The sequence below is a fragment of the Musa acuminata genome, unplaced genomic scaffold (assembly GCF_036884655.1).
Source record: "Musa acuminata AAA Group cultivar baxijiao unplaced genomic scaffold, Cavendish_Baxijiao_AAA HiC_scaffold_1138, whole genome shotgun sequence".
In the NCBI taxonomy this organism is placed as follows: domain Eukaryota; kingdom Viridiplantae; phylum Streptophyta; class Magnoliopsida; order Zingiberales; family Musaceae; genus Musa; species Musa acuminata.
In genome coordinates, this window is record NW_027021350.1 from 1,997,103 (window position 1) to 2,024,922 (window position 27,820).

The following is a 27,820-nucleotide window of genomic DNA, read 5'->3' on the forward strand; positions in this document are numbered from 1 at the left end:
CAAAAAACCCCGACCCGTTCCCTTACCGTATCGGACAGGTATGCGAGGTGCGTATAGACTGTGGAGAACCGCTTCTTAAACCAATAGAAAGCAGCGCACGGAAGAGGCGATCGCGTCCGGGAAAGCGAGGCGAGGCGAGGCGAGATGAACCCTTCTCCTCCTCCTCCACGCGATCCCGATCTCCTCGAAGAGGCGTTGGGGCTCGGCCGCGGTGGCTCCCCCCGGTGGCGCCTCGCCTTCGTCGAGGACTGCGTCGAGACGAGCGGCGCCTTCGTCCTCCACCACTTCTTGAAGCGCGCTCTCTCCACCGAAGGCGATGGGACCGTTGTCTTCCTCGGTCTCGCGCAGCCTTTCTCACATTACGACCGTGTCCTTCGGAAGATGGTAAGCCGAGTTCTCGGATCCTCATGTGTCGCTCCTTTATGGTATTTTATCGAACACTTGACTCCCTGTGTTTGCCGCCCGCGATGATGTCGAGAAGTGATTGGTTGGATTTCTGCTGTTTTCGTGTACAATAGTACTAAGAAGTGATCGGTTGGGTTTCTGCTTATTTGTTTCGCATGATTGCACTCGTAGAAATTTGATGGACATCTCTCAACCTTGCTGTTGTTGCCCACGATGGTGTCAAGAAATGATTGGTTGAGTTTCTGCTTATTTATTTCTCATAACTGCACTTGCGAGATTTTGTCGATCGCCTTCCGCACTGCTGTTTGTTTCAGCTTCATGAACCCATCTTCATTTTATTCGTCAAAATTATATGGAGAGAATTATGGGAATGATTTAGGTAAAAGATTGTGTCTGTTTAATCCTCTTCTCGTGCCAGTCCAAAGTGAAAGAACGATGAGTTTCATGAACAATATCTGATACACTCGAGGCCTCTCACCTGATATATTGCTTTCGTGCCTTCACGTTTTAGTTTTCCCTGTTTCTGTTTTCCTTGAAGACTTGGAAACCTAGAATTTGGTGATTGAGTTTTTTTTTTTTTCCTTTCTTTTTTTCTCTAAAACATAAACTAAATGTCGATTTTTGGCACAGATAAGAGAGGGAAATATGAGAGAGAGAGAAAAAAGTGGAAGTTGGAATAAAAAAAGCATTCGTTTTATCTAGCTGCCCATTTGTTAACATTTCATATTAACATGAAGCTAGATCTACTATGCATTGTATCTTGTTCTAAGATTTCTTTAATTATAGTTATAAAAAGACGCTTGATCTCTTGTGGCTTTTTTACTTATGTGGCGTATCTTCTGCATGTTGAATCTTAGAAATTATTTTTGAGAAAATTTACCCTAAAATCAATTTAGGTCTAAGGTTGAACTTTACATTATTTGACCAACTAAACTAAATGCAGTTATTCCCAGCTTATGCAATTATAATTCCCTTGACTGTATTTGTGCAACAAAACACACTTGGCTTCGAAATTATCTTGGAAAGTTCTAGTTTAGAGTTCTTATTTACTCTATTTTCATCAACCAAAACAGTATGATGTTTCGTAATCATCATGTTACATGAAACTTAATCTCGGTTATGTATAGTAAAACCATCTTTATTTGTATAAATGGTGAGGATGTGTGATCAATCTTGATGCAACACTATAATAAACAGAATTGACTTTCTCACCTCTTACTATTCTTGAATTTTTAATTGTATTATCATAGCTAATTGCAGGTGCCGATGTTTCCTTTTTTTTTTTCTTTTCTGGAATCTTTTTGTTTTTAAATTTGGTTGATGAGTGAATAACTTCTGCGGTTAAATTTTTTGGCACAAAATTAAGAGTATTTAATAATCATTGTTTTTTTAAAGTTTGTTTAATCACATTTTGAACTTTCATATCATGTCTTATAAATTTATTTTGGTATATTGTATATTATGTTATTTGGAATAGCTCATAAACTTTGTTTTTTCTTTTTTTATATATTTAAATGTTTTCTTCCTTTCATTTGGCACTTTCTATTTTCTTGATATTAAGTGCTAATTGAAAATGCACCTCTACTGCTCAATAGGAATATCTTAATGTCATGCACCTCTAGCTTACTTGCATAAAGCTTGACCACATAACATAAGTTGATGGTGTTTTTTGTTATAGAAATTGTAAGAGAAAAAGAGAAGTAAAGTCGAAGAGTTATAGACTAACTAGAACTATTTGTGGAATTTAAAATGTGAAATATATACTATAATTCTGGAAATACTATATATTTCATGAAATAGCTTTCTCATGAAAATACAAACACAAAAGTATATGTTGTGTGATCAAGCTTTCTCATGAAATAGCTTCAAGATTCTCTGGATGAAATTTTATCAAACACAAAATTAAGAGTTGTTTGTCAATCATTGCTGTTATTTTAAAGGTTTGTTTAATCACATTTTGAACTTTCATATCATATCTTATAAATTTATTTTAATATATTGTATATTATGTTATTTGTAATAGCTTGTAAACTTTGTTTTATTTTTTGTTTAGACAATAAAATGTTTTCTTCCATTCATTTGGAATAGCTCATAACAGTAATTTAAAAAACGCTAAATGCCAAAAGGCACCAAGGTCCCAAAACAACCGAGGCGCTAGGCGCTCGCTCGAGCGAAGTGAGGTGCTTTGAAACATTAAAATATAAAAAAATATAATATAATTAATAAATATGATTATTTAAATAAAAATATGATATTAAATTAAAAATCTACTATTAACAATATATTACTTACTGTTAACAATAGTTAGAGGGAGAGAAAAGAACTGTTAATAATAATAGAGGGGGATAACAGGGTCACTGAGAGTGAAAACCGATAGTGGAAAGTGGTAGCAACAGCGGTGAGAAAGTAGTGGTGAGAAGCTGGCAGCAGCATTGATGGAGGATTAGTTTAAGACAACCGCAGTAGTGCTGCAAACGGTAGCAACGACGGAAGCTGCGGATAGTAGTAGCAGCTGCAGCGGAAGCTCCAAAGGGCGTCCGTCGGTGGCAAAGGAACCTGTGGTCCTCTCCCTCAACAATGGAAGGAACTGCACATGTAGTGACAATGGAAGGAAGCTACGGGCTCTTGCTAGGTCGTCGAACCCGTCCATTGGCAACAGAGGAAGGCTCGATCCGTTGCGTCTTCGGTGGAGGCAGCAACAGAAAGCGTCAGCGGGGTCGTGCGAGTATGAAGGGTGGCTTTTGAGAGTAAGAAATTGTGTTACTAACTACTGTTGAACCGAACCAAACTTAAAAGTCTGGTTCGGTTGCCTTATTTGAACCGGGTGCTCGCTCAAAGTGTCTGACACCTAGGTTCGGGCGAGTGTCCAAGTGGCGCCTCATTGAAGCACGTCGCCTCGTCCACACACGAGGTACTCGAGCCTTGCATCGCCTTGCCCGAGTGCTTAGGCGAGCGCCTGAGCACCTATTTAAATCACTGGCTCATAATCATTTAATAGACCCCAGATACTTCTCGCACATGATCTTCACCATGTGACAGTTAAAGCTTGCCTTATGAGATTAATATTTGTTATTTATTCAATACAAATTTCTTGAAAATGTTTCATACACCAGCTAGATTTTTTGAATAGCGCAAGTGCTTTTGACTAGAGCACAAGCACTTACATGATGAAGATTAAAAATTCATGGCATTATACTTCTCTTATATGGAGAATTGTTTTAGTATTATTTTGTTAATAGTTAACTTTATCTTGACAATATTTTTTTGTGTTTAAATCTCTTTTTATTACTACATTTGTATGTATCCTTTTGTGGTCCAGATGCTGCACACTTTATTTTTTTGTTTTCTTAGATTTTGTTCCTTATTTACTTTGTTTCCTGAAATATTTTGTTTTTATTTTGCTTCTTATTGTGATATCTACTGACTTTAATCCCTTCCATTAAAATGTTTCTGTAATTTTCATGTTAGTCTGATGCTATTGCAATGTTCTTGCCACTTAGCATTATTCTTGAAACTTCTGAGAATATTAGAGATGAAATATGTCACAACTAGGGGGCATTCCCATTGTACTCTCGATAGGATCTGCATTTGTATATGTTTAGAATCATATTTATATGCATTGGGAAAAATAGGACCAAGAATCCCAAAAGCTAAGCATATTTAATATACGCTTCTGTATAGTGTATAATATATTTAGAGTTGAATTGGAGATACTAGTAATTTAATTAGACTAACATCATTAAGGGTTGCTTATGCTGTACAACTTAATTAGGGTCTCATCAAGAATTGGACTGTTATTCAAAATTTTGAATTTCTTAATATGTTTTAGTGTCATTAAAATCCAAGGATTTTATTTGTACTGGAAATTTGAATTCCTATAAGCCATTGATATCCTTCTAGATTTGTCAAAAAGTGACTTCTATGCTCTTTGTTATGTGTATGCTAGTCTTTTATGATCATTTCAGTTGAATATCATATCTCATAAACTTCTGTAACTTCATATGTTATGGTTTGGCATTTCAGAAAAGTGCTAATGTTTATTCCACGGCATCATTTCTATAATGCTAAATAATAGAATTTCTTAATGCTCTTTGTGTTGATTAGCGTTTGGTTTTGGGTATATATGTTTCCTCTAGTTTGTGATGGTCTATGCCTGATCCATCTCACTATTTGTTGTCTTATCCTGCCACACAGCATATTATTATGATGTCAGCAACCTTATTAGCATTTCTTGTTTTATTCAGGGATGCAATCTATCAGTACAAAGGAACAAGAATAAACTTCATTTTATTGACTTGCTTAATTTAGAGTTTCTAGGTGAGCGGAGGCTTTCAAGTATGCTCCTGACTTTCAATCATTTTACCTTTTTTTTTCTTGCTCTGTTTGTTCACTATGATAGTATACTATTGATTATTTGCTTGTTAGAATCTTTGTTGCATAATGCGCTGATCCGGTTTCATCTTTTATCCATTCCATTTATACTTCAATCGCAGATGAAAAGGGTGAAAATGACATAGAAATTGGATTTATGGATTTGTATAATAGAATTTTAAGGTCTATAGAAGCTATTAGGTCAAAGGATTACAATGGAGGCTGGACGACTATTATAATTGATGATCTCTCTCATTTGGAAATAGCTGCTCATGGCTCTGTCAAACATGTGTTGGACTTTCTACAGTACTGCAGAAGCCTTACCTCTGAAATGGTAAAAATAGATGATTTTCTGTGTGTCCAATAATTGATTCTCACTATTGTTGCTAAGTTGCTTTGATTCAATAATTAGGACTGCTCTCTAGTGATTCTGAATCATGAAGATATTCACTCAAGCGATGAAGCTCTGCAGATGCTTTCACATCTTGACTACATCTCTGACATTCTGATAAAAGCAGAAACTTTATCTACTGGTATAGCTGCTGACGTCCATGGACAGGTAAATGCAATTCTTAGTAACATAGGTCTATATATTTGTTTCATCAGTAAATATCAATAGATTTTCTTACCCCTGATGCCTTGTCATGTACATTATTCTGGTGCTAATGTTTTCAATGACCTGTACTTTGTGGTCAAAGTTGTAAACCCTTTAATTTTTTAGGAGATGATGACTGTTGCTTAGTCATTGTGCCAAGCAATAAGTTGATCTGCCTTCTTACCATTTTTCCTACACATGATATGTATGTCATACCTTTTTATTATACTGTTTTGAGAAATCATATTAGACATGGAACAGACTAGCTGGTTGAAGAAGAAATGAATGATATAAAAGTGCGTCGCTTAGTTTGGACATGTAATTTGAAAATCTGAACTAGAGATGCACTGTCAAAATGGCTGAACTAGAATATGAATTGGTGAAATGTTGTAGGAAACATATAGGAAGCTCCTCCAGGAAAACTCTCATAACCTATTGCCTTCAAGTTCTAGTAGTATCCCATTTTCTTTCAACATGATCATGATGCTGAATCATTTTTTTTAATTTACATTTCTTTTAAGTAAAACATATTAATTTAGGGGGTCTTTTGCAAATGTCACAAATTGCCATATGACAATGTATCCTATGATCCTACATTGGTTTCATAGTGTTCCCTTTTGGTTTTTTCAACGAAAAATTTAGAAGACAAGAAGTTATTTTTTTCCTAAGAATCTGGAAAATAACTTTTAAGAATTCTATTGTTCCTAGCAAACAAACCTTGGAAAAGAAGTTTTCTAAGGAATACCATCTTTCTTTTACTTTTCCGTGGAACCAAAATGCACCCTACTCAGAATTTTATAGAAAACCTAGTGACTGAAAATTTTAGAGAACAATTCCAGTAGCATCTGGTCTGACATGGTAATGTAACTTAACTTTTACACGTGTCCATTTTAGTCTTTGTCACTATCATATTTGATCTTCTTAAGTTGACTTTAGTAAAATTCATATTTGTAAATTACCCTTGCATCATCTATATCTTATAATGCAGATGAGCATAAATGAGCCTTTGATTTTCAACCCACTTGTATCTCCATCAAATGCCTTGCAATTACCCATCGAGGTTTCAGGAAAAGTAAAAAATTTCCATTGACTGTTAACGTTGCTTCAGTATGGTATATAATTTCTATAATTACATCGATATGTTCCTGTTGAAACTTATTAGTTGGGTTTGTTAACGTCGCTCTTGAGTAACCTAGGTTTTTTTGGCATATTGTATAGACCATATGATTTCTATAATTACATCAATATGTTCCTGTTGAAATTTATTATCTGGGTTCGTTAATGTCGCCTTCCTCGAGTAACCTAGGTTTTTTTGGCTATACTGTATAGCCGAATCCTACTGCAACATGTTGTGTTCTGTGCTTAAAAAGTGTTTTATTCAAACACATGGTGAGAAATTGCACAGCATTTATCTTTTTTTACCAAAACGGTTTCCCTTTGAAAGAGCAGCGGAGTGCTAAATGAATAATCTTGATTTTTCTCATTTTAATTGATCTACCTGGTAGTAAATGCTAAAGAATTCATATCATTGTAACAGATGACTGTCATAATCAAGGATGCCCCAGGAGGGTTGATCAAGAAACTTCATAGTTTCCAATTCAAAGTGAAGGAGAATGGTGTCGAGTTCTTCTATCCCGGGAGTCGATTCTAAGCATGTTTGCAATAAGTTCCTACTAAAGGTACCTCTCTAGACATTTATCATTTTGGACATAAATGCCATAGGATTATGTAGTATGCTTCTATGTTTGGAAACGTACGTTTGGAATGTAGCAGCGTTCAGCATCCATCGGTTTGAATAGTCTGCTGGTCGACAGAGTGGTGACTAACTGTTATATCGGTGGCCATGGATGATGTTTTGGAGGATGCTTGTCAATCAAATCCCGCAACTTTCTCAGGTCAACATGACATGTGAAACCAGCATTGTAACCAAACGAAATCAATCAGGAAGCCCGAGAACGATCCGAAATAAGAAAAGAATGGTTTCATAAAGGATCAAATGCAAGGCAAAAAAGGATTAACACTTATTTAAGGGTTTGGTGGCTGGGTCAATAAATAAATAGGATAACCACAATATCAAACATTCGATATGCACTATCTAGTGGGATTGACAATCTGAAAGCGTGCTTGAGTGATTGACCTTCGTACGAAGGATTAAATGTTTTTACGCGAGAGTTATCAGTAAATTATTGAGCTAAAAATATTAAGATACATGAAAGAAGAAGAGTGTTAATAGTAAAAATATTGAGATACATAAAAGTGAGAAAAATACTGAGATAACTTCTTAAGCAACATGATAACTTTAATCTCCTTCTTAAGCCATTCTATTAGCTTTTCACCACATCTTTACGAAGGCCAAGAAACCCTAGCTCAAGATTGAGGTAAAAAAAAAAAAAATTCAATTCATCTTTTGTTATACCTACGGGTTTTAGTTTTGCTTTTATTTAGTTACTTTTGAGTACCTTAGACTTTAAATTTATTTTTAATTTTTGATTAAATTTTGTATGAATCTTTTATGATTCTAAAACCTCTAGTATTATTTTAATCTAAGATTAATACATAAAATTATTATGGTCCCAATATGAGGAACTCATAATCTCTTATTTTTTTAGAAGAGATTCTATTCGAGCTAAATTGACCCACTTACCAATATGATTAGGCTATAACATTTTGATATATTTTTAAAAGTTTCCTTAGGGTTACATGAGATTTGGAATTGAGTGAATATTACTTTTGTGCACCAAGATACGAGATTTATAAATTTACATAGTCCCAACCTAATTTTGACAAAACATAATATGTGTTGGTAGTTGAATTAGGAGGGTAGTTTAGCCTTCAAATAATTATATTTTAAGTTAAAATTTGATGTGTATTTAGTTTTTGTATCTCTTAGTTGTTTAAAAACTTTCATAATAATTCAATATCGTTTGGGTAGATAAAACAGTAAAGTAAAATTTCTTCAATGTTGGTTTGACTGATACTAACTAGTTCATTTGGTTTTAAAGTGAATTATTCAAAAATTGGTGACGGATTCAAGATGAATTTTCAGATTGAGTATATTTTATTTTATGATAGATTTTATCAAATTTTTATAGATTATTGCAATGAATTATTATAAATCAATAATTCAATGGGTAGAGTTCTTAATTAAGATATCTTATGACCATATACTCTGAATTTGATAAATGAATTGCTCTCTATCACACTCGATTATTAAGGAACATGGTCTTTCATTGGTATCTTTATTTTTTAGTTCAATCAGGTAAGTGTAAGTTTAATTCACTATAAATAGTTATTGTATAAATTATCTATATAATGTATTTTGGAAAACATGTTTCGAATTACATAATCATCATGAACCATCATGAGCTAAATATGGATGTATATATTTTATAAGTATAAAAATATATGAATTATGATCAAAATATATTATATGCATGTATATATGATGACATGTTGTATGAGAGTGCATGTGTTTTCAATGACATGCGGTATGGGAGTACATAGAGATGTTTCGACTTATATATATATATATATATATATATATATATATATATATATATATATATATATATATATATATATATATATATATATATATATATATATATATATATTATGACATACGGTGAAGGAGTGCATGTATATATTATAACGTGTAGTGTGGGAGTGTACGTATATATTATGACATGCGATATGGGAGTGTATGCATATATATTATGATATAGGGCATTAAAGTCGATGAATTTGCTATGTTTCATATATTATGTATATAAGTATCTTAATCATTTCGATGTAAAATTTTATCTTTTTATTTTGTATATGCTATATTGTCGGGTTATGCTTACTAAAGAAGTTATAAGATGAGAGATTTATTGTTAAATATCTTATGCTAATAAATTTAAAATATGATATCCTACTTTTGTCATGCATGTAAGGTATGGGTGGAAGTTGGACTAGGATATTACAAGTTTTGGTATTAGAGCCCAAGTTATAAGTCCGTAGATTATCTATATCTGCAAATGTATAGGGTATACTACTCAACTATAATGTAAGTTTTAATAATTGAGTTGCATTGATTTTCTTATTATTATTTGATGCTCGGCAGCTAAGGTGTAAATAACTTGAAATTAATCAAGAAGATATCATGAGAAACAAAGGGTAAGCTAGTAGCTCTAGTAATATTTAAGAGGAGACTTTCGATAGTAGAGAGACATCGGAGATCAAAGAGATGATAATTAATAGGCTAGTAGAGTTAGTGGAGAAACAATCTCTACAATAAGAGGAGCTATTGGCCTGAGTACAAGAGGCGGCGGTGTTGGTAGCAACTCGAGGATATGATGTTGTATAATCAGTAAGTGAGAGATTTAGAAAGAATGATCCACCATCTTTGAAGGTGATACAAATCCACTAATGGCTAAGTGGAGAAAAATTATTAAGGGAATCTTTAAGTATCTAAGGATTCCAAATTCAAATAAAATTATTTGTGCAACTTAAATGTTGATGCACGTCACTGGTGGGATATAAGAAGGGGGACTGTAGATGCTAAACAAATGACCCGGGAAAGATTCAATAAAATCTTTTATCAAAAATATTTTAATGGATCCCACATATCAACTAAAATGGGTTAACATTAAATAAAAAGGCCAATCGATTATGTATTACATTAGAAAGTTTGAGGAGTTATCCTGATCTGCACCCTACATGGTTAGAACTAATACCATGAGGGTGGATAAATTTCTATAGGGGTTCAAATAAAAAATTTATCGGGGCATGAAGATGATAATGAATACCTCAGATATTCCCTATTCCCTAGTAATGGAAAAAGCTTCAGAGGCAAAGGAGCTCGAGCAAAGAATTTTTCAAACCCAACAGATGCGTCGTAGCCATGATATGTCAAGAAAGAGTATTATTTTTGGTAATAGGCCTTCACATTTGAGTAGTAAAATAAAATGATATTTAGCAAGGAACTGCATAACAATCTCATTAGAACAGAAAATAGTATCGGACAAAGTTTTTGTGATGACCAAGACAGAAGCAAAAGCTAGCCTATTAGTAATCTCATGTTATATCCACTCCCTAAAATTGATAACTTGTTTGATCAATTATAAGATGCATTAGTAGATTTTAAAATTGATTTATGAGCAGAGTATCACCAACTAAACATAAAGAATGAGGACATTCTTAAGACCACTTTATATGAAAATTTTAAATTTTTAATGATATCACTTGATCTAATAAATACAATAATAACCTTTATGGACTTAATGAATAAGATATTTAAGGAGTATTTAGATAAATTTGTGATAGTAATAATATTTTGATATACTCACACTTTAAGAAGATACATGTAAAATATTTAAAACAACCTTTAGTATGTTAAAGGAAAAATAATTATATGTAAAATTTATGAAGTATGAATTTTGGCTATAGAAGATAACATTTCTTGGGCATAATGTATCTAAGGAAGGGATCTCCATGGATCCAACTAAGGTGGAAGCTCTTAGTGACTAGCCCAAGCTGACTATTGTAATGGAGATAAGGAGTTTTTCTAGGATGACAGATTATTACAAATGCTTTACGGAAGGATTCTCCAAGATAAGATCACCTCTCACCCAATTAAAATAAAATAATATTAAATTTGAATGGACTAATCATTCTGAAAATAGTTTCCTAGAATTGAAAAGGTGGTTGATTTCAGGTCCAACTCTTGTAATACCATTTAGGTCAAGAGGATTTGTAGTGTATAGTGATACATCCAAAAATGATTTATGATGTGCTTTGATATTGAATGATGAGTTATAGCTTATGCCTCGTAACAACTAAAACATTATGAGAAAAACTATCCAATCCATGATTTAGAATCGACAACAATGATGTTTGCCCTAAAAAATTAGTGGTATTATCTTTATAGGGAGATGTGAAATATACATTGATCACAAGAATTTAAAATATTTTATTTACGAAAAAAGAGTTAAATATAAGACAAAGAAGATGGCTTGAGTTAGTAAAATATTATGATTGTGTGATCAATTACCATTATGGGAAAGTGAATATAGTTGCTGATGTATTAAATTGAAAGTTAGCTGATTTAGTTACTTTATGAATAATTCAAAAACCTCTCCATAAAGAAATATAAAAATTTGAATATGAGATGATCCTTAAAGGTTTAATTGGGAGATTAGCAATAGCAGCCAACCCTTTTGAAAAAAATTAAAGAGTTATAGATTGACGACCCTTATTTGAACCGATTAAAGTCTAAGATTGTGGTTCAAAAAATAAAAGATTTTCACATTAATGAAGGGGTAATCAGATTTCAGGATAGATTATATATACTAAAGGAGCTTGACATAAAGTAAGAAATTGTAACAAAGACACTCATTTTAACAAAGACACTCACCTATATATTTAGTATAGAGATATGAAAAAGTACTATTAGTGATTATAAATGAAGAGATATATGATTCAATTTGTTGAGAAGTATCTCACATGTTAACAAATTAAAATCGAACATCAGAGATCAAAGTCGTATCGAAAAAATGTTTAACTTAAAAACGTACGAAAACGTAATGAACGTGGTGAGAGTAAGAAATCAATTTTCAATATAAATGAAAAGTATAAAATAAATATAAACCAGATTTTATAATGGTTTGGTCATCCCAACCTTCGTCTATTCCTGATTCCTCTTCACTCGAGGCCACTGGCTTTCACTATCGATTTTCTTTCCAATGAGCAAATGTTATATTTTAAGTACCAAAATAAGATAGAAAGGTAATAACCAAAAAAAACTTTATATGACCTACGCCAAATGACTTATTATCAAATCATTCGAAAGTGGAGGACTTAGGGTTGATATAATAATGATCAACCATAAATTGGAATAGGAAATAGTAGGTGTTGTTGTATCCTTTTTTATTTATAGGAATATGTGACAAAAAATGATGAAGAATGTAGCACAACCCTACAGGGATAACTAGCAACTTGCTTTAGTCGAGGGAAAATTATGCTCTTTCAAGACAATAATTCAAGTGCTCTAAAAGTTCGATGTTGAAGAGGCAACCAATTTCATACATGGAATATAACCTATTAATATTTCAAAAGGATAAGCAAAGAGTAAGCGAATACCGACTTGATGTGTGAAGTACAATCCTTAAAAAGGTGGGTGAAGATAAATAACCTTATTTCTTAAACCTTATCTCTTAAATGTTAGCGAGTTAAAGTAACATTGGCGGATCAATGTTTGACTAATCAATGGTAATATTAATAGACTATATTTGAGAGCTAGGTGGTATGTTGTGGCCAAGAAGAAATAAAGATGTAACAAAAAAAGAGTTATACCATCAGTATAAACTTAGAATGAGGATCTCCAAAGAATAATTGGAGAAGGATTATCACAAAGCAATTAAATCAAGTGCATGTCTATGACCTTTTGTTGGTATTGTTTTTCGGTATTTTCTTATAGACAACTTATAAGGGGTATGAAGTAATATTGTGAGCCCCATTTTGCTATTGCCAATGTTTTTTTTTTTTTGTGTTTTGTGTTTTTTGTTATGTAATAACATAAGCATTATAGGTAGGTAGAGCTACAATGCAAACATAAAAAAAAATACCAAAATAATCTTGCTTTTATGTGCCACGAGCTAATTTTTAACTATTGATGATGTTTGTAAAACATCGACTCTTCAGCACCTTTAGACTATCGAGTAACAGCAGCACATCAGATGAAAACTTGATTATATGTTTAAGGATGAAATGTTTAAGTATTCAAATGTATCAACATAATTATTATTTGATCTATTCAATTAATAATTTTTATTAAAATTAACTCATCGGACATAACAATTAGGTTTGTCCTATTTGGAAATTTCATGCACCTGATGATTGCTTCACATCAACATGATCACTTGGCTAATATTGGATGATCAATCAAGTCTATCAACACCATCTCTTTAACCTGTACAATAAGCAAGAAAGAAGTTTAGGTTGGGTAAATCCATTATTCATCAAGTAGTCAGCTTACACCTACAATAATATCTGCAAGGGTGAAAGAATCCATTGTTACCAAAACAAACCAAAATTATAAGGCTGTGGGGATATGAACAAATCTTTTCATCCGCTTCTGATGAGGCATTAAGTCTCAAGTCCTACTTATTCTCAACTCACAAAACAAAAAACAACAATAAAAAAAGAGAAAAGGGATCAATCTCAAACTTCCAAGCATTCACCTCAATGCCAATTCCAAATCAAAACCCAAGAAGAGCCTAACACCTATATTAAATACATAGATGCAAAAGCTGCAACACGGCCGTTAGAAAGATCATCTTTAGCTTTTGGAGTAGCAACTAGATATGGCTGGTGGGTGGAAATGGAGATGGCCATGAGGAATGAGGCTTCAGGGGAGGAATGGCAGCTGTAGTGGTGCTGGCAGTCGAGAATCCTGATGATGCTGCAGAAGAGAACAGCGGCAAAGGAGTTGGGCAATGCATCTGCCATGTCCAGCTTGGGAGAGCTTGCACTCCCATCATGGGCTTCTTTTCTCTGGCTCTTTCCTGCACTTGTATTTAGCAGTTATAAATCAGGCAAGTGTGGAATTGAGAACAGCATGTAAGAGAATCTCCAGGCAAACAAATTGAGCAATTACTTGCAAGTGGTGAGCCACAGCCTCTAATTTAACTAAGCTAAATGTTTGATGCTGTTCAACAATATATAATAGGTGAAATTTTTCATAATTCCAACAGAAAAAGAAAACTAAGCTTCAAATATCTCTATACACTCTATGCATGTATGATAGTAAAAATAATTCCAACTCCAGAGAGTAAATGCGATTGCTTAGGATTTTTTTTTTCTTCTTGTTTTTAGGAGAAATCGAGGGAATCATCCACACTAATTGTAGTCACTAGGAAGAGTAGTTGGGTGAAGTCTCTACAAGTTTCAGTACCTAAAACCTCATCAAGATGAAGAAGTAGAACCAACTATTCAATTGAGTTGAATCAATTGTAAGAGTTACATGAAATTATTCTATTGAGTTAAGCTAGATATACCTTTCAGACTATGTCTAATTAGATGGCTTAATTTTGATCATGCTCTCCATGTCCAGTATTTGGACTGCAGCGGTACATCAAGAATGGAACAAATGTATCCTACATGAGGGGGGCCCATGCAAGCTTCACAATGGCATCATCAATCAAAAGTTTGTCCACTTTTGAGAGGTGTATTTCTGGTAACCTCAGATGCAAAGCCTTTTCAGAGGTTGTCTGAAAGTAATTTCTGATGTACCGCAAGCAAAAATAGGCACATAGCTTAACAGGTTTACCCAAATCAATAATCTAGACACACTATAAGCAGCTACACAAATGCTCTACAAGACAGACCTTTGCATTCAGAATAAAATTTTAGCCCCCTAACAAATATATGAAATTAATGACTGGTTCAAAATTGACAGGTATTCTTGTGTTTCCTTCTGACATACATAATTACATATTCTATGCAACTACATACATTATTGAGATATATATATACAAAATATGTTTCTAGAATGCATTGGCAAGAGCCTCGTTCACTAGGTTCACCCATTCTTTCATATTCCATGTGACTAGATCTAGATGCATGTGCATGCATCAAAATCCAAGAAAGAAATAAGAGAACCTGATACATTTTGAACCCTATGTCTCTGAGTTTTAAGCAGTAGCCAACCATACAGCAAGGTAACTACAATCTGGAAAGAAGAGAATCCACTTTTGCAACATTACCTCATTGGTGGAATAGAAAGACAGTCTTCGAGTAGTCCACGCATGAGAACTCTCATTGGGCATATCAATGTCATGACGAACAAGAATTGGTTGCGGAGGGGGGTTGTTAACCTGTAGCAAAAAAAGATAAACTGCTAATCAGCAATTCAAGCAACTATTTACTATTTTAAATGATCCATCAGCTCCTACAGTTCCAAAAAAATAAAAATAGTTGCAATTTTTCATCAGATAATACTAGTGAGGAAACAGAAAGAAAAGAAAAAGGATCGAGACATATTATAACTCAAGAATTCTCCAGGGGCATATCTATGTGAGAAGGATTAGCAGAAGAAGATGGTTTACTATCAACAGTACAGACAACTATTTGATATAAGATCCCTTAGCACTTACAGTTAAACAAATATAAAATAGTTGCAATTTTTCATCAAACACCACTAGCGGTGGGGCAAGAACAGGATCAAGAATGTTTAAAATGACAAAATCACTAAATTTCTTGAGCATAATTTCAAACAAGAAAATGTTAAGCTAGGTAGAGCATTTTCTTTGCAAAGAAAATTACCATAATGAAAAATGGTTAGTTGGCATCCCAAGAAAGCAAGAATTTTGCTAAGGGAATCATTACTGGAAGAGGAAGCAATCTATTAAAAAGTCTTGGGACTTATATTCTTCAGACTATGACTGTTGTAACAGCTAAAGGTACTAGCAACTGCAGTGGAAAGAATTCACCCATCTGTACCTTTACTAGGGCAGAAGATTCAAATGAGCCAAAGGGGAACAAGATGCCTGGCAGATTTTGATCCTTCTTTGGGCTATGTACAACAGGTTGACAAATCCTCAAGTTCAAATCTACATTGTGCCCTGAAAGAATGACAAAAATCGTTCAAGAAATAAACAAAGCACACCTAGGAATTTATAGAACTTCATGTGGTCTTTTCTACACCTCTTATATCGTTGAGAGTGACAAGGAAACAAACTGCAATTTGAGAGTATACCTTCAGAATCAGCACCAGTAAATAGCTGTCCCTCGTAGGTACTCGGGTCAAAATTGGTGACAGCCTCCCTCCCATTGCATTTTATAGCTGCCTTGTCGTAAGCTCTGATGTCAAACAACAACAAAGATAGAAAACAAAATATTGGTATCAGAATGGGACTCTGACAAAATTCAGATTTTAAGAAAATTATCATGAGCAATGAGAAAATCCATGCTCAGGAGGACCTTGCAGCTTCTATTTCACTGTCGAATAGCCCAAGATATATGTACCTGCACATTCAAGCATTGCGTTCTCATAGCTAAAGAGTGGGTTTTCATGATCTTCTTTACTTCTCAAAATGCTAGGACTACGAATATCATAGATTTTGTCGTGGTTTGGCCAAAAAGATAGAACTGTGAACCTAAAGTGGCAAGATCCATGGTAGGAGACTCAAAACCCTTACTGATTCAAAGCAAGAATCCAAATAATAAGAAATGGGCACAATTTGCTTACTTCTTGCCAAGCAACTGCCCCATGCGAGCTTCCCAGCGACCACACTTGTGAAGGGTCACCCCTCTATATTTGGAGCTACCCCTTGAAAATCCAGTGCTTTGTCGGCGAAGTATGTGCACAAATTCTTCTTTCGTCAAATTGCTCATCTGACAAGAAGTGAGCTGATGAATTAATTCTACTTGTTCGTCAACCAGAACCACCGACCAATGTATTCCGGTGCATTATCCCATTACCTGTTTCAGATCTTCCTCGTAGTCGCTAAGATTGAAATTGATGTCAGCATCAACTCCCCTGAACTTTATTGCGGCTCGATCGTATGCTCTGCGATTAGAATGAAAAACCAGTAAAGATTTCCCAAATCATGCAACGGAAAGAGGCAAGAAAAAGATGCATCTGAGAGAGGATGATTTAGACCTTGCGGCAGCATGAGCAGTGTCAAAGCCTCCTATTAGCGTCCGGCACAATCAGTAAAGATTAATTTTAGAGGATAACATATTATCTAATTACCAGCAAGCAAGAGGAATTCTTACCCAAATAGACCTGCTTCCCACAGTCCCTGTGGATACGAAAGTTATGGTCGATCGATTGGAGGGCTAAGTAAAAGAGCAAGTTTTTAAGGAGCAAGATGCGAACCAGATGTGGGATTCCCATCTTCCTGTCCTCCGGTAGAACGTGACTCCCCTGTACTGGGAGCTGCGGGATCGAGGCCCCCTTCTACTCTTCTTCGCCTGCTGTTGCTGTGGCTGCGGCTGTTGTTGCTGCTGCTGCTGCTGCTGTTGAGGATGGAGAACTCTCCCACTCGATGAAATATCGGCCTGGCGGAAGCTAAAATCCGTCCACTGTGATCTCGATGAGGACGGCAAAGAGGAAGCCGCCACGAATGGTTGTGGCACCGGCTGGGGCGGAAACAGCTGCCGGGTAATTAACCCGGACTCTTGCGAGACATCATTCCCGTCCTCCTCGATCTCTTCATCCACATCATTCTCGCCCTCGGCTGACGCAGATCTCTTCAATATGCCGAACTCGAAGGCGGGAGCGGTGACCGGCAGTGTGGAACACGAGTCCTCATCGGCCGCCGCACTCGTGGAGGTCTCCACGTTGAGGACAGACGACTCAGACGTCTCCGAGCCAACGACACCGGTATACTCGCCAATAGCCTTCTCGGCGACAGCCGTCGACTCGGCCGAGGATGCCACGTTGAGGTCCAACATCCTTCCTCCTCTCCGATGGATACAGTAAAAGCCAAAGCTTTTTTGTCCGATTTAATCGACGCTCGATCTCCAACGACTCTCCCACACTTGGGAATCGAGCTACTACTTATCTCCGGAAGAAGAGCCACAGCAAGTAGAGGTAGAAGCAGGACAAGGCGGAATCGTTGTCACGGAACATCTGTCTCCAGGCCTCGACGGTTGCAGCAACCGCGATGGATTTCCCGAAGCATTTACCTCGACAACTTCACTCTATCTAGCCCGATTCCTCCTTTATAAGATCGAAATCCGAAGAAAAGGAAGACGATAAGATCCTCGATTATCAGATCCGATCGGGAGTTCAACAAGGGAGATCAAAAGAACGGAAACCCACGAAGACGAGAACAACAACAAGAAGCAACAAACCGAAAAGACCCGATCGGCCTGGAAGAACGGCGGTGGCGTACGGATTTCCGGCTGTCGTCGGCGCCGGCGGCGAAGGGTGAGGAGATGAGACGTGGAGAGACGGAGGGCGCAGCGAATAAGATATATAGCGGAGGCCGAAGCAAATAATACGGTCTGCCGGGGGGGCGACCGGGAGAAGCCGGTGTCCCGGTTTCCATGGGGGCGGGCGTTTTGCGGGAGGTCCAAAGGACGAGATATCCGCGGTGGACAGATCGTAACCGTCGGACGAGATCGGACGGATGGGATCGCGTCTGTTGACCACAGAGTGATTAAAGGTCGTCGCCTCGTAACCACTAAGGGATAAGAGCCGTACACGTACCGAAACAAGATTCTTAGTACGAGAATACTTTTCCAGCCCGGTTCGGATCTACGCGCTCGCTCACCTGCGTTGCAGTTCTACGAATTGCCGACTCCGGAAGTGGGTCCCAAAACCGCAATGGAAGGTGGACGAGGCGGGTAGGAGGTGACTACGTCGATGTTGTTAGTAATGTGTCTTATGTTGATTAATTAGTGATAAGTCAGATGATTAGGTGGTATGCATTTCCTTTTTTGGAAGAGTATGGGAAAAGGACATGATGGGGGGCTGACATTGATATTTTGTGTCGAAAGAAAGAGCATAGTGGAAGTTAAAACATGTAGTTGATATAAATAAACTATCGGATATATAGATATCTTGTTATGTAAAAATAAAAAATAAAAAAGGGTTAAAATTCATGTTCATAAAATTCTATTTTACTTAGTACTGTTTGGATGAATTAATTATGGTTTGTCATTATTATTCAAGTACTACTAGATCCATATTGATCGTGGACTATGAGCATAGCTCGGATAGATTCAATGAATAGCGGATGTACACAGTGAATCCCAACGAGGTTAATAATAACATGACAAGCTTGAACTTTTGGAAGGTCAAAGTCTTAGTGCGACTTCACAACAAGAATTGATATGACAATTAAGTGTCGCCTCATCAACATGATGTATTTAGGTACCAAATCAGATTGAAGTAATTAAAAAGAAGATTAACTATAATAACCCATTTTTTTAATTTGTTAAGGTACCAAAGAGTATGATAAATTAAATTTGACAATTCCATATGGTCAATCAAAGGTAGTATTGTTTCATACTTAAATGACAATTTTTCCAAATAAATATATACGGAAAATTGTGTCAATTTTCATGGTTCCAATTCCCATCACGATTGAATGATCGATGTCAATCGGTGACCTTCCAACCAACTTGAAAAGGCCAATATGAATGATTTAATTGCTCCCCTTTTATCAATGGAGACTCCTTTTTTGTTTGACGGTTCGGTTCAAAAAATAATTATTTAATTAAAAATTAATATTTTAATAATAATAATATTTTATTAGATCAGTGCAATATGAAAATATCAAGTGGTTTAGTCTCACGTTCGTTCGTTCAAGGATTATATTATATAATTAATAATTCAAAATAGGTTAAAAGTTATTTTTTGCTAAGAGACTCTTTTAAGATCAATCCTAAAAGTATAACACCTTTTGAATCGAGATATGTGATGGATCTCATCACATGATACCGATCGTGAGGCTTGAAAAGTCGTTTGCTCTCCATTTATGTGAGACTGATGAGATAATATATTGGTTGGAGATTTGGAGAGTCGATGCATCATGAAGTCTATCCCGAAAAGTTAAACAATTACTCGTGAATCTCAAATGACATCCATCATAGTGCCTAAGAACATTATAATTTAGAGTTCAATCCGAAATAATAAAATTATATAGCATATAATCAAAGTGGATAGTTAGTCCTCGCACCAAATAATAGTAAGAATTAATGATGGAATTAATAGTCGATATTAATAAAATAAATAAATATTAGTATCATAACTAAATAAATAATTAATTAAAATAAAATAATAAATAATAAGAATTAACAATAAAAAAAATTAGTATCAACCATGCGACGTCTATTAGGAAAGATATTATTGAGAAAAATAAATCATGATAAAATTATAATAACATATTATCATGATTCTATCAATAATGATGATCATCATCTGAATGTAATCTCTTATGTTATGAAATAATTTAAATGAGTATTTTATATTTATTATTGATTGAGAAAATTATATAATTATCATTTTTTATAATATCTTTGTGTATATAAGCTCATACACACTATTAATAAAAATTCGAGCTAGTCATTTCTTTCATGGTATCAAAGAAATAGTTGTTCTAACGAGTCTTTTTTTTTTTCTTTGATCCTCTCTCTTAGTATTGTTGATTTATACCTCCTTCTTTATCGTAGTTGAAGGTAGCTTTATAACTTCTATTAAGCTTTATGTTATAATAAGTCTATCTTTCTTGCAAGCTGCTTTGGATCTTTTCTTTTCCACATTTTAACATGGCTAGTAATATCTTTTTAACAAGACACTCATCTTATATCATTCTCAACTCTTATACTCCTAAAAATACTTTTATCTCCATTAACGTTGTAGTTTAAGCTCCTCTCAAACTCACACCAACAAATTATACCTCTTGATATACTCAATTTTATTCTCTTTTAATTGGTTATGATATTATGGGTTATGGAGATGGCACTATCAAGAATAATCATAAATATACTTTTTGGATCCATTAAAATCATTTTCTTAGAAGCATTTTCATTATATCTCTTTCTCCTCAAATCATTCCTTACGTAATCTTTATAAAATCCTCTTATGAGATGTGGTCTAAGATTATAACAATGAATATGAATCAATCTTGTGATCATTTCATGCAACTCTCAAAAACTCTCTTTAAGCTTTCTAAAGGCACAAAATATATTTTTGACTATATGTTAGCTATTAAAACTCAAGCAAATGAACTTATTATGGTTGATGCACCTCTTGAAGATGAAGAGATTATTTTTTATATATTAAATGATTTTGGTTTATATTACAAGGAGATCTTAGTTGTGATTCATACTCATGATAATCTTATATCTTTTAAAGAACTTCATAATAAGTTTTTTAACTATAAAACTTATCTTAAGTGAGAGTCACTATCTTTTAATATTACTTTTATTATCATCAAGTTTAGTAATAAAGCTAATTTTAACAACAAAGGCAAGATCTATAACCAGTAAGGCAATTATTGAAACAATCATTTTAGAGGCAACGTACAATAACACCACAACAAAAGTATCAATAAATTCGAGCAATAATTTAACAATAAATTCACCTATCAAATTTATGATATGCAAGGCCATGCTACTAAGAAATATCGTCGCTTAATTTGTTGCTTAATCCTTTGAACCTTCATCAAATTGGTTTATTGATTTTGAGGCTTTTCATCATGTTATATCTAACTTAAATAATCTATCTTTATTCAAATTTTGATGATTCAGATAATATCATGATAAGTGACGATAAAGGTTTCAAAAGAAGTCATATTGTTCTATAATCCTTCCCTCTTCCTCAACATCCTTTTACTCTATGATATTCTTTATTCTTGATATAAAGAATAACCTAATATCTATCTCTAAATTATATTCTTCTAATATTATTTTTATTAAATTCTTACCCTTTTTAACATACATATCATGAAGGGGCTGAATACAGATGGAGTTTATAAGTAGCTAACTATTGCACTATCCAAATTCATCTATATTTTAGCCATCATGAAGGCTCCATATCAAGAATAACATAATTGCTTAGAGTATCCTTATTTTAATATTCTAAATAATATTGTTCGTTCATATCATTTATCTTTTTCATCATTATCTTGTCATCCCTTTTCATATAATTCATACAAATACAATAAAATACACAAACTTTAATTTTCTACATCATCTTTCACAAGTAATTCATCTTGTTTGGGATCCTTCACCAATATAATCTTATGATAGATTTAACTAATATTTTATTTTTATTGATTATTTCATAAAGTATATATAGTTATTAAAGCAAAAATTTGAAGTATTTATTATTTTTCCTAAGTTCAAACTTATTATTAAAAAATTCTTTCAATAATTCATTATTTCATTATACTTTAATAATTGTAGTAAATTTCAAGCTTCGTAACTTTTTTGAAACCAATAAAATCTCTCATCTTATCACCCCTCCACATATTCCTGAACATAATAGAATCACAGAACATCATTACATCATCCTAACTAGTCTAACACTCTTTACTTAAGCTTCTTTTCCTCTTTAGTTTTAATCTCGTGCATTTGTTACATCAACTTATCTTATTAATTGTATACCTAATTCAGTTCTTAACATAATTTCACCATCTAAAAGACTATTTGGATCAACTCCTAATTATAGAAAATTACATATTTTTGGGTGTCTATGTTATCCATGATTAAAATCTTATACTCATAATAAATTGGAAGCTTGATCAAAATCATTTATTTTTCTTAAATATTCTACTGATTAAAGTACCTTTAAGTATTTTTATCTATTAACTAAAAAAAATTTTATTTCTTGTCATGTTGATTTTGTGAAATCTGTTTTTTTTTATAAATCACTTAGACTCTCTCTTACCTCCCATGACAAATTGGAAGCTTAATCAAAATTATATATTTTTCTTAAATATTCTACTAATCAAAGTGTCTTTAAATATTTTAATACATTAATGAAAATAATTTTTATTTCTCGTTATGTTAATTTTGTGAAATCTGTTTTTCTTTATAAATCACTTGACTCTCTATTACGTAGACTAACTTCCAATAATTTTATTAATTAGGTCTTTCAAATTCATGAGCCAACTCATATTATCATTTTCGTTCAAGTTGAAATATCAACCTCATTCATCAATCGAAACACTTTATTCACTCGGACCCTACTAGATCCTTCCTTAAAGGTGCATAATAAATAATATGTACCTTATCCATCAAGTTACCTCATGAGAGTATCGCGCATCAAGAGAATTCATAGCAAAGCTTGGTTTCAACATCCTTTATTTTAAATTCTCTTATCCAACATATTCTAAAGATATCATTAACCCTATACCAATTCATTTGATGGTTACTAGTGCTAGTTACAAGTGCCTTGTAAGCAAATCATGTGAGTGATGACACGTGTAATCTACTGCACAATCTCTTTTGGTTAATATTAATAATGATATTTTCTCACTTTAGATTATGATAATAAGACCAATTCATATTTAAACATAAATTCTAAATATTCCTGGTTATATGTTACTCAAGGACATCGAGGTAACTAGATAGACTAGTGTACTATATACTTGTCCATATGATGGAGGCAACTGGTCTCATAGCTACTAGTGTGGGGATACTATGAATATAGTGTAGGTGCTCATTGGAGAATGAGTTCATTGAATGATCTGCTTACCGAATGCTGAATGGTTAATAATATCTAATCGTTAGATAGTAATTCTGTAGTCTTAGTTATGCATATGGTCCTTACACTTAAGACACCAAGGATGTCTTATTTAAGTACTTCATTCTTTGATACCGAACTTATAGGACTGGAAGTTCTAAATCTAGTACAAATAGACATTAGGTATAATAGCCAATCTTATGAAGGCAATTGAGTGTCAATAAAGGATCACCTACTCTCGATATTATGAGAAGAATATCCCATATATTCTTACTCAAACAAATCCTTGGCCATGATCACTTGAATTGAGAGAGAATGAGTTCTCCGAGAAAATTTGATAAGAGTGAGACTCAAATAGATTCTATATGGGCCTGATAGCACCATGACCGATATATGATCTTTAATATATTTGTTGGATGAGGGATTATATATACATGATAATTGAGAGCCGATATGTCCAATGGATTAGATCCTATTGTACCGTTTGAGAACTATGGGGTAATCACCTAGTACGTCCATAGTCAATAAATTGAGTGAATTATTATTAGGATAATAATTCACTAAATTGGAAAGGGTTCTAACGAGTGCAACTCACAACCAACTTGGTATTGAGCCTAGAGGGTCACGCATATATGATGGACGACTAGACGAATAGAGGATTGGATATGGAATATCTAATAAACCTCCTTTACCCTTGTTTTAATGGATCCGTTAGGTGAGACCCAATAGAGTATGGAATTTAGAGGGGTTATTAGATGGGAATCCAATATCTATTAAACCAACGATTATTGGATAAGGATCCAATACCCATTAAGAAGGATCCATTATGGTTTTCATGAAGGGGTTTTCTATAAATAGGAGTGGGTCTTAAAGGATTCTAGGCTAGACCCCTAAAGCCGCCAGCCTCCTTTTCTCTTCCTCCCATCTCTCCCTTGTTGTGAGCCTCCTCCCCAATGTGAGAGGATAGCAAGAGGGCCAGCTTTTTCTTACTACTAGTGGTGCGCTATCACGAGGAGAGAACCCGCAACAAGGAGGAGGTGCATCATCGATGTCGCCCAACATATGAATCATTGCTAAAGAGGATTTTACAAGAACTCCTTCATCTGATGGACCAAGATCTAAATTCTCTCCCCTATGTGAGAACATCTCACTCCTTGATGCGGCTTTGTTATTTTAAGTTTTATAATTCCAATCATCTCTCGGCGATTCGATACTTTTGTTTGGGAAATAGTTTTTGTTTTAATTTTTTTTGCTACACATGTGATGCTCCTCATTTTCCTAACAACTAAATCTAAAAATTAAATCTTTAAACAAAATAAATATTTTTTTATTTTTATAAAATAATCTCAATAATTTATTTTTGAGCCTTGTACTATCAACTAAGTCTTAAAAATTCTCAAGCAGCAATAGCTAAAGAATATAATGCTTTATTATGAAATACTATATAAGACTTAGTCCCATCCCATCTAAGTTCTAACCTTGTAGGGTATAAATAAGTTTTTTATACCAAATGAAATCCTGATGGGTCATTAATAAATATAAAGTAAGACTTAGTTATAAAGAGATTTCATCAACGTCCAAGCCATGAGTACCATGACACCTTTAGCCTAGCTATGAAGCTAATAGTAATTCATATCATTTTATGTCTTGTCTTGTCTAACTAGGGACTTCGATAATTAGACATGAATAATGCATTTCTTCGTGATTATACTTTCAATGATGCATTTATGAGATAACCTCTAAGTTTTATTGATCAAATCTTCCTCAATATGTATGTAAGTTGTGCAAGATTCTTTATAGTCTAGAGCCCCTTATATTTGGTATCATGAACTTCGAAAACATCTAGTCTTAGTTGAATTTCATAATTCTCAGTCTGATAATTTTTTATTCATTTATTCTCATGAGGTCATAATCATATTTTTACTAGTTTATGTGGATGATTTAATTATTACTACTAATAAATCTTTATTTATTTAGTAGTTGTGAAATAAATTTTCTATCAAAGATCTTGGGTCCCTCACTTATTTCCTTGGTGTTAATCATCCACACAATAAATGGTATATTTCTTTCTCAACAAAGCTATATTCATGATTGTCTTGATCCTATCAAAAATGCTTGAAGCAAACATTATTACTATGTCAATCTCCATAAGTGTTCCTCTTGCTAATCTCATTGATGTCATTGAGTATTGTCAAGTTGTTGGTAGTTTATAATATTTGGCATCCACTTGTTCGGACATTACATATGCAGAAATAAACATAACTTATTTCTATGAAAGGATTCCCTTCTATTGCTTCATGCATTTTTAGATGCCAATTAGATAGATAATAAGGATGATAGGACATCTACTAGTGCTTATTTTGTATTCATTGATCATAATCCAATCTCTTAGAGTTCTAAGAAATAACTCTCTATTGCAGGATCAGAGATTGAATATCAAGAGATTGCTTATATAACTATTGAACTTTATTAGATTCGATAATTATCATTTAAAACTATTTATCATATTTTATAATCCTCTATCTGTATATTGTGATAATACTGGGACAATATATGAATGTGCTAATCTTATATTTCACTCTCGAAGCACATAACTAATGATTTTTTACTTTATTTATGATAAATTTTAAAATGATAAATTATATATCTCTCATGTGTTATCTTGACCAAATTAAAAATGCTCTTAGCAAGTATTTATCTTGAACAATTTCTTCTACTTTAGTTTAAGATCAATGTCTTTGATGAGAGCACCATCTTACGAGAGCTAATAATATTAGGAAGGATATTATAAAAGAAAATAAATCATGATCCTCTCAATATTTTATAATGATTCTAGATAATAAAAATTATGATAATATATTATTATGATTCTATCAATAATAAGGATCATGATCTCAACATGATCTCCAGCATTATGAAATGATTTAAATGAATATTTTTTATGTTTATTATTGATTAAAAATTATATAATTATCATATTTTATAATCTCTCCTTATGTATATAAGCTCATACATACTATCAATTAAAAATTAAGCTAATTACTTCTTTCAACGTCGTGTGTAAAAACTGACGCCTCATCCTCACTCTTAAACTTTTAAACTGATGCCTCCACGAGAAGATATTTTTCTATCATCATTTTTATTTTTATTTTCGGTAATGAATTTTGAGGTGTGAGTCTCATGATTTTTTTTTGTTACGTGATATTTTTTTAATGCACCAAGGTTTGTCCGAATTAAATAACACATTACATATTTGATAAGATATATTTTGGATCTCGGTCATGTTATGATCCATGTCACGATCCACCTCTAACGTCAACACAAACACAGGCCCTCGGGACATGGACCAGGCACCATGTCAGATACACCCCTACAGATTACGCACAAGGGTCGCCTTCCTCTCGCATCGAGCTGAATCTCGTATAGGGAGGCATCCTCTTGGCAAGTCTCGATTTGGAAAGTTTGGGATAGCGTTGCATGGCACCATTCCGTGCATACTGGGCGGCGGCCGCACGAAGGTACAAACTCGCTACTCGGGCACCAATATAAAAGCCCCTTACCGGCAACTGGCCAAGGGATGAGAAAAACAAGTGACAAACCATTGATTTAATCTACGAGGAGCCCAAGTCAAGAATCCCTTGACATGGGTCTATGTACAAGAACGTGACCACTCCCAAGCTAGCTTGATCCTGCGTTGGAGACGCGACCATCTCGACCTTTGATCCAGCCCGACCTCGGCACCGCCTCTGATCGACCGAGAGATACACTCCCTAACGTCGACGACTCTGGATATCAACCTGTGAACCAAGCCGTGTTGACTCCTCGGTCACGACGTGTGAGTTTACCAATAATATTGTAGTGGTGAATAAAAATATTATACTTCCAAATAGAGCAAGAATATATCTTTCCAAAGAATCTTTGATAATTATTATATTATATTATATTATATTATATTATATTATATTATATTATATTATATTATTGAAATGTAGACATGAACCCTCGTTTACACATTTGAAGAACGATCAAAAGAGTTAAAAATAATCGATCACATAAACAAATCATGAGAACAAATAATTTATAGTACAGGGGATATCGAATCCCTCTTATGTAGAAAGTCTAACGTCTTTGACATTGTACATACACTAATAAATAAATACGAGTGAGTTCATGACAAATGAGGAGAGATTATGGACAGCTTTCGTGGACTTTTTCTTTTTGTGATTTTATTTTAATTTGCTGGTTAAAATTGGCAATCCGAT

The 27,820-nt window shown here is 33.9% G+C and overlaps 2 protein-coding genes across 6 annotated transcripts; one reads left to right on the top strand and one right to left on the bottom strand.

The window, feature by feature from the left end:
- The first annotated feature begins 68 nt into the window (after positions 1–68).
- LOC103999865 (elongator complex protein 6) lies at positions 69–14,711 on the top strand. Of its 4 annotated transcripts, none has more exons than XM_018819861.2 (6): positions 77–384; positions 4,650–4,740; positions 4,899–5,110; positions 5,189–5,335; positions 6,909–7,050; positions 14,466–14,711. In XM_018819861.2, exons 1-5 carry the CDS (start codon positions 145–147, stop codon positions 7,020–7,022), a joined length of 804 nt encoding a protein of 267 aa, XP_018675406.2. In that variant the 5' UTR covers positions 77–144; the 3' UTR covers positions 7,023–7,050; positions 14,466–14,711. The 4 variants fall into 4 exon arrangements, with proteins under 4 accessions (XP_009420028.2, XP_018675406.2, XP_018675407.2 ...); XM_018819862.2 differs by lacking the exon at positions 14,466–14,711 and adding an exon at positions 7,186–7,271; XM_009421753.3 differs by lacking the exon at positions 14,466–14,711 and having other exon boundaries at positions 69–384; positions 4,650–4,722; positions 6,909–7,271.
- Positions 13,463–18,340, bottom strand: LOC135671241 (APETALA2-like protein 1). Of its 2 annotated transcripts, XM_065179245.1 has the most exons (11): positions 18,215–18,340; positions 17,235–18,080; positions 17,132–17,157; positions 17,016–17,046; positions 16,835–16,922; positions 16,602–16,747; positions 16,334–16,378; positions 16,110–16,213; positions 15,854–15,975; positions 15,118–15,228; positions 13,463–13,917 (listed from the first exon to the last, which is right to left on the bottom strand). In XM_065179245.1, the coding sequence occupies exons 2-11, from the start codon at positions 17,810–17,812 to the stop codon at positions 13,711–13,713; spliced, it is 1,458 nt and encodes a 485-aa protein (XP_065035317.1). In that variant the 5' UTR covers positions 17,813–18,080; positions 18,215–18,340; the 3' UTR covers positions 13,463–13,710. The 2 variants fall into 2 exon arrangements, with proteins under 2 accessions (XP_065035317.1, XP_065035318.1); XM_065179246.1 differs by lacking the exon at positions 16,334–16,378 and having other exon boundaries at positions 17,235–18,311.
- Between the last annotated feature and the right edge of the window lie 9,480 nt (positions 18,341–27,820).

Coding starts and splice junctions, on each gene's coding strand:
- LOC103999865 (XM_018819861.2), top strand. CDS start 145: ATGAACCCTTCTCCTCCTCCTCCACGCGATCCCGATCTCCTCGAAGAG. Junction 4,741..4,898: donor AGGTGAGCGGAGGCTTTCAA/GTATGCTCCTGA, acceptor CTTCAATCGCAG/ATGAAAAGGGTGAAAATGAC. Junction 5,336..6,908: donor CTGCTGACGTCCATGGACAG/GTAAATGCAATT, acceptor TCATTGTAACAG/ATGACTGTCATAATCAAGGA.
- LOC135671241 (XM_065179245.1), bottom strand. CDS start 17,812: ATGTTGGACCTCAACGTGGCATCCTCGGCCGAGTCGACGGCTGTCGCC. Junction 16,379..16,601: donor GGGCAGTTGCTTGGCAAGAA/GTAAGCAAATTG, acceptor TTGAATGTGCAG/GTACATATATCTTGGGCTAT. Junction 16,214..16,333: donor AGTGAAATAGAAGCTGCAAG/GTCCTCCTGAGC, acceptor GTTTGACATCAG/AGCTTACGACAAGGCAGCTA.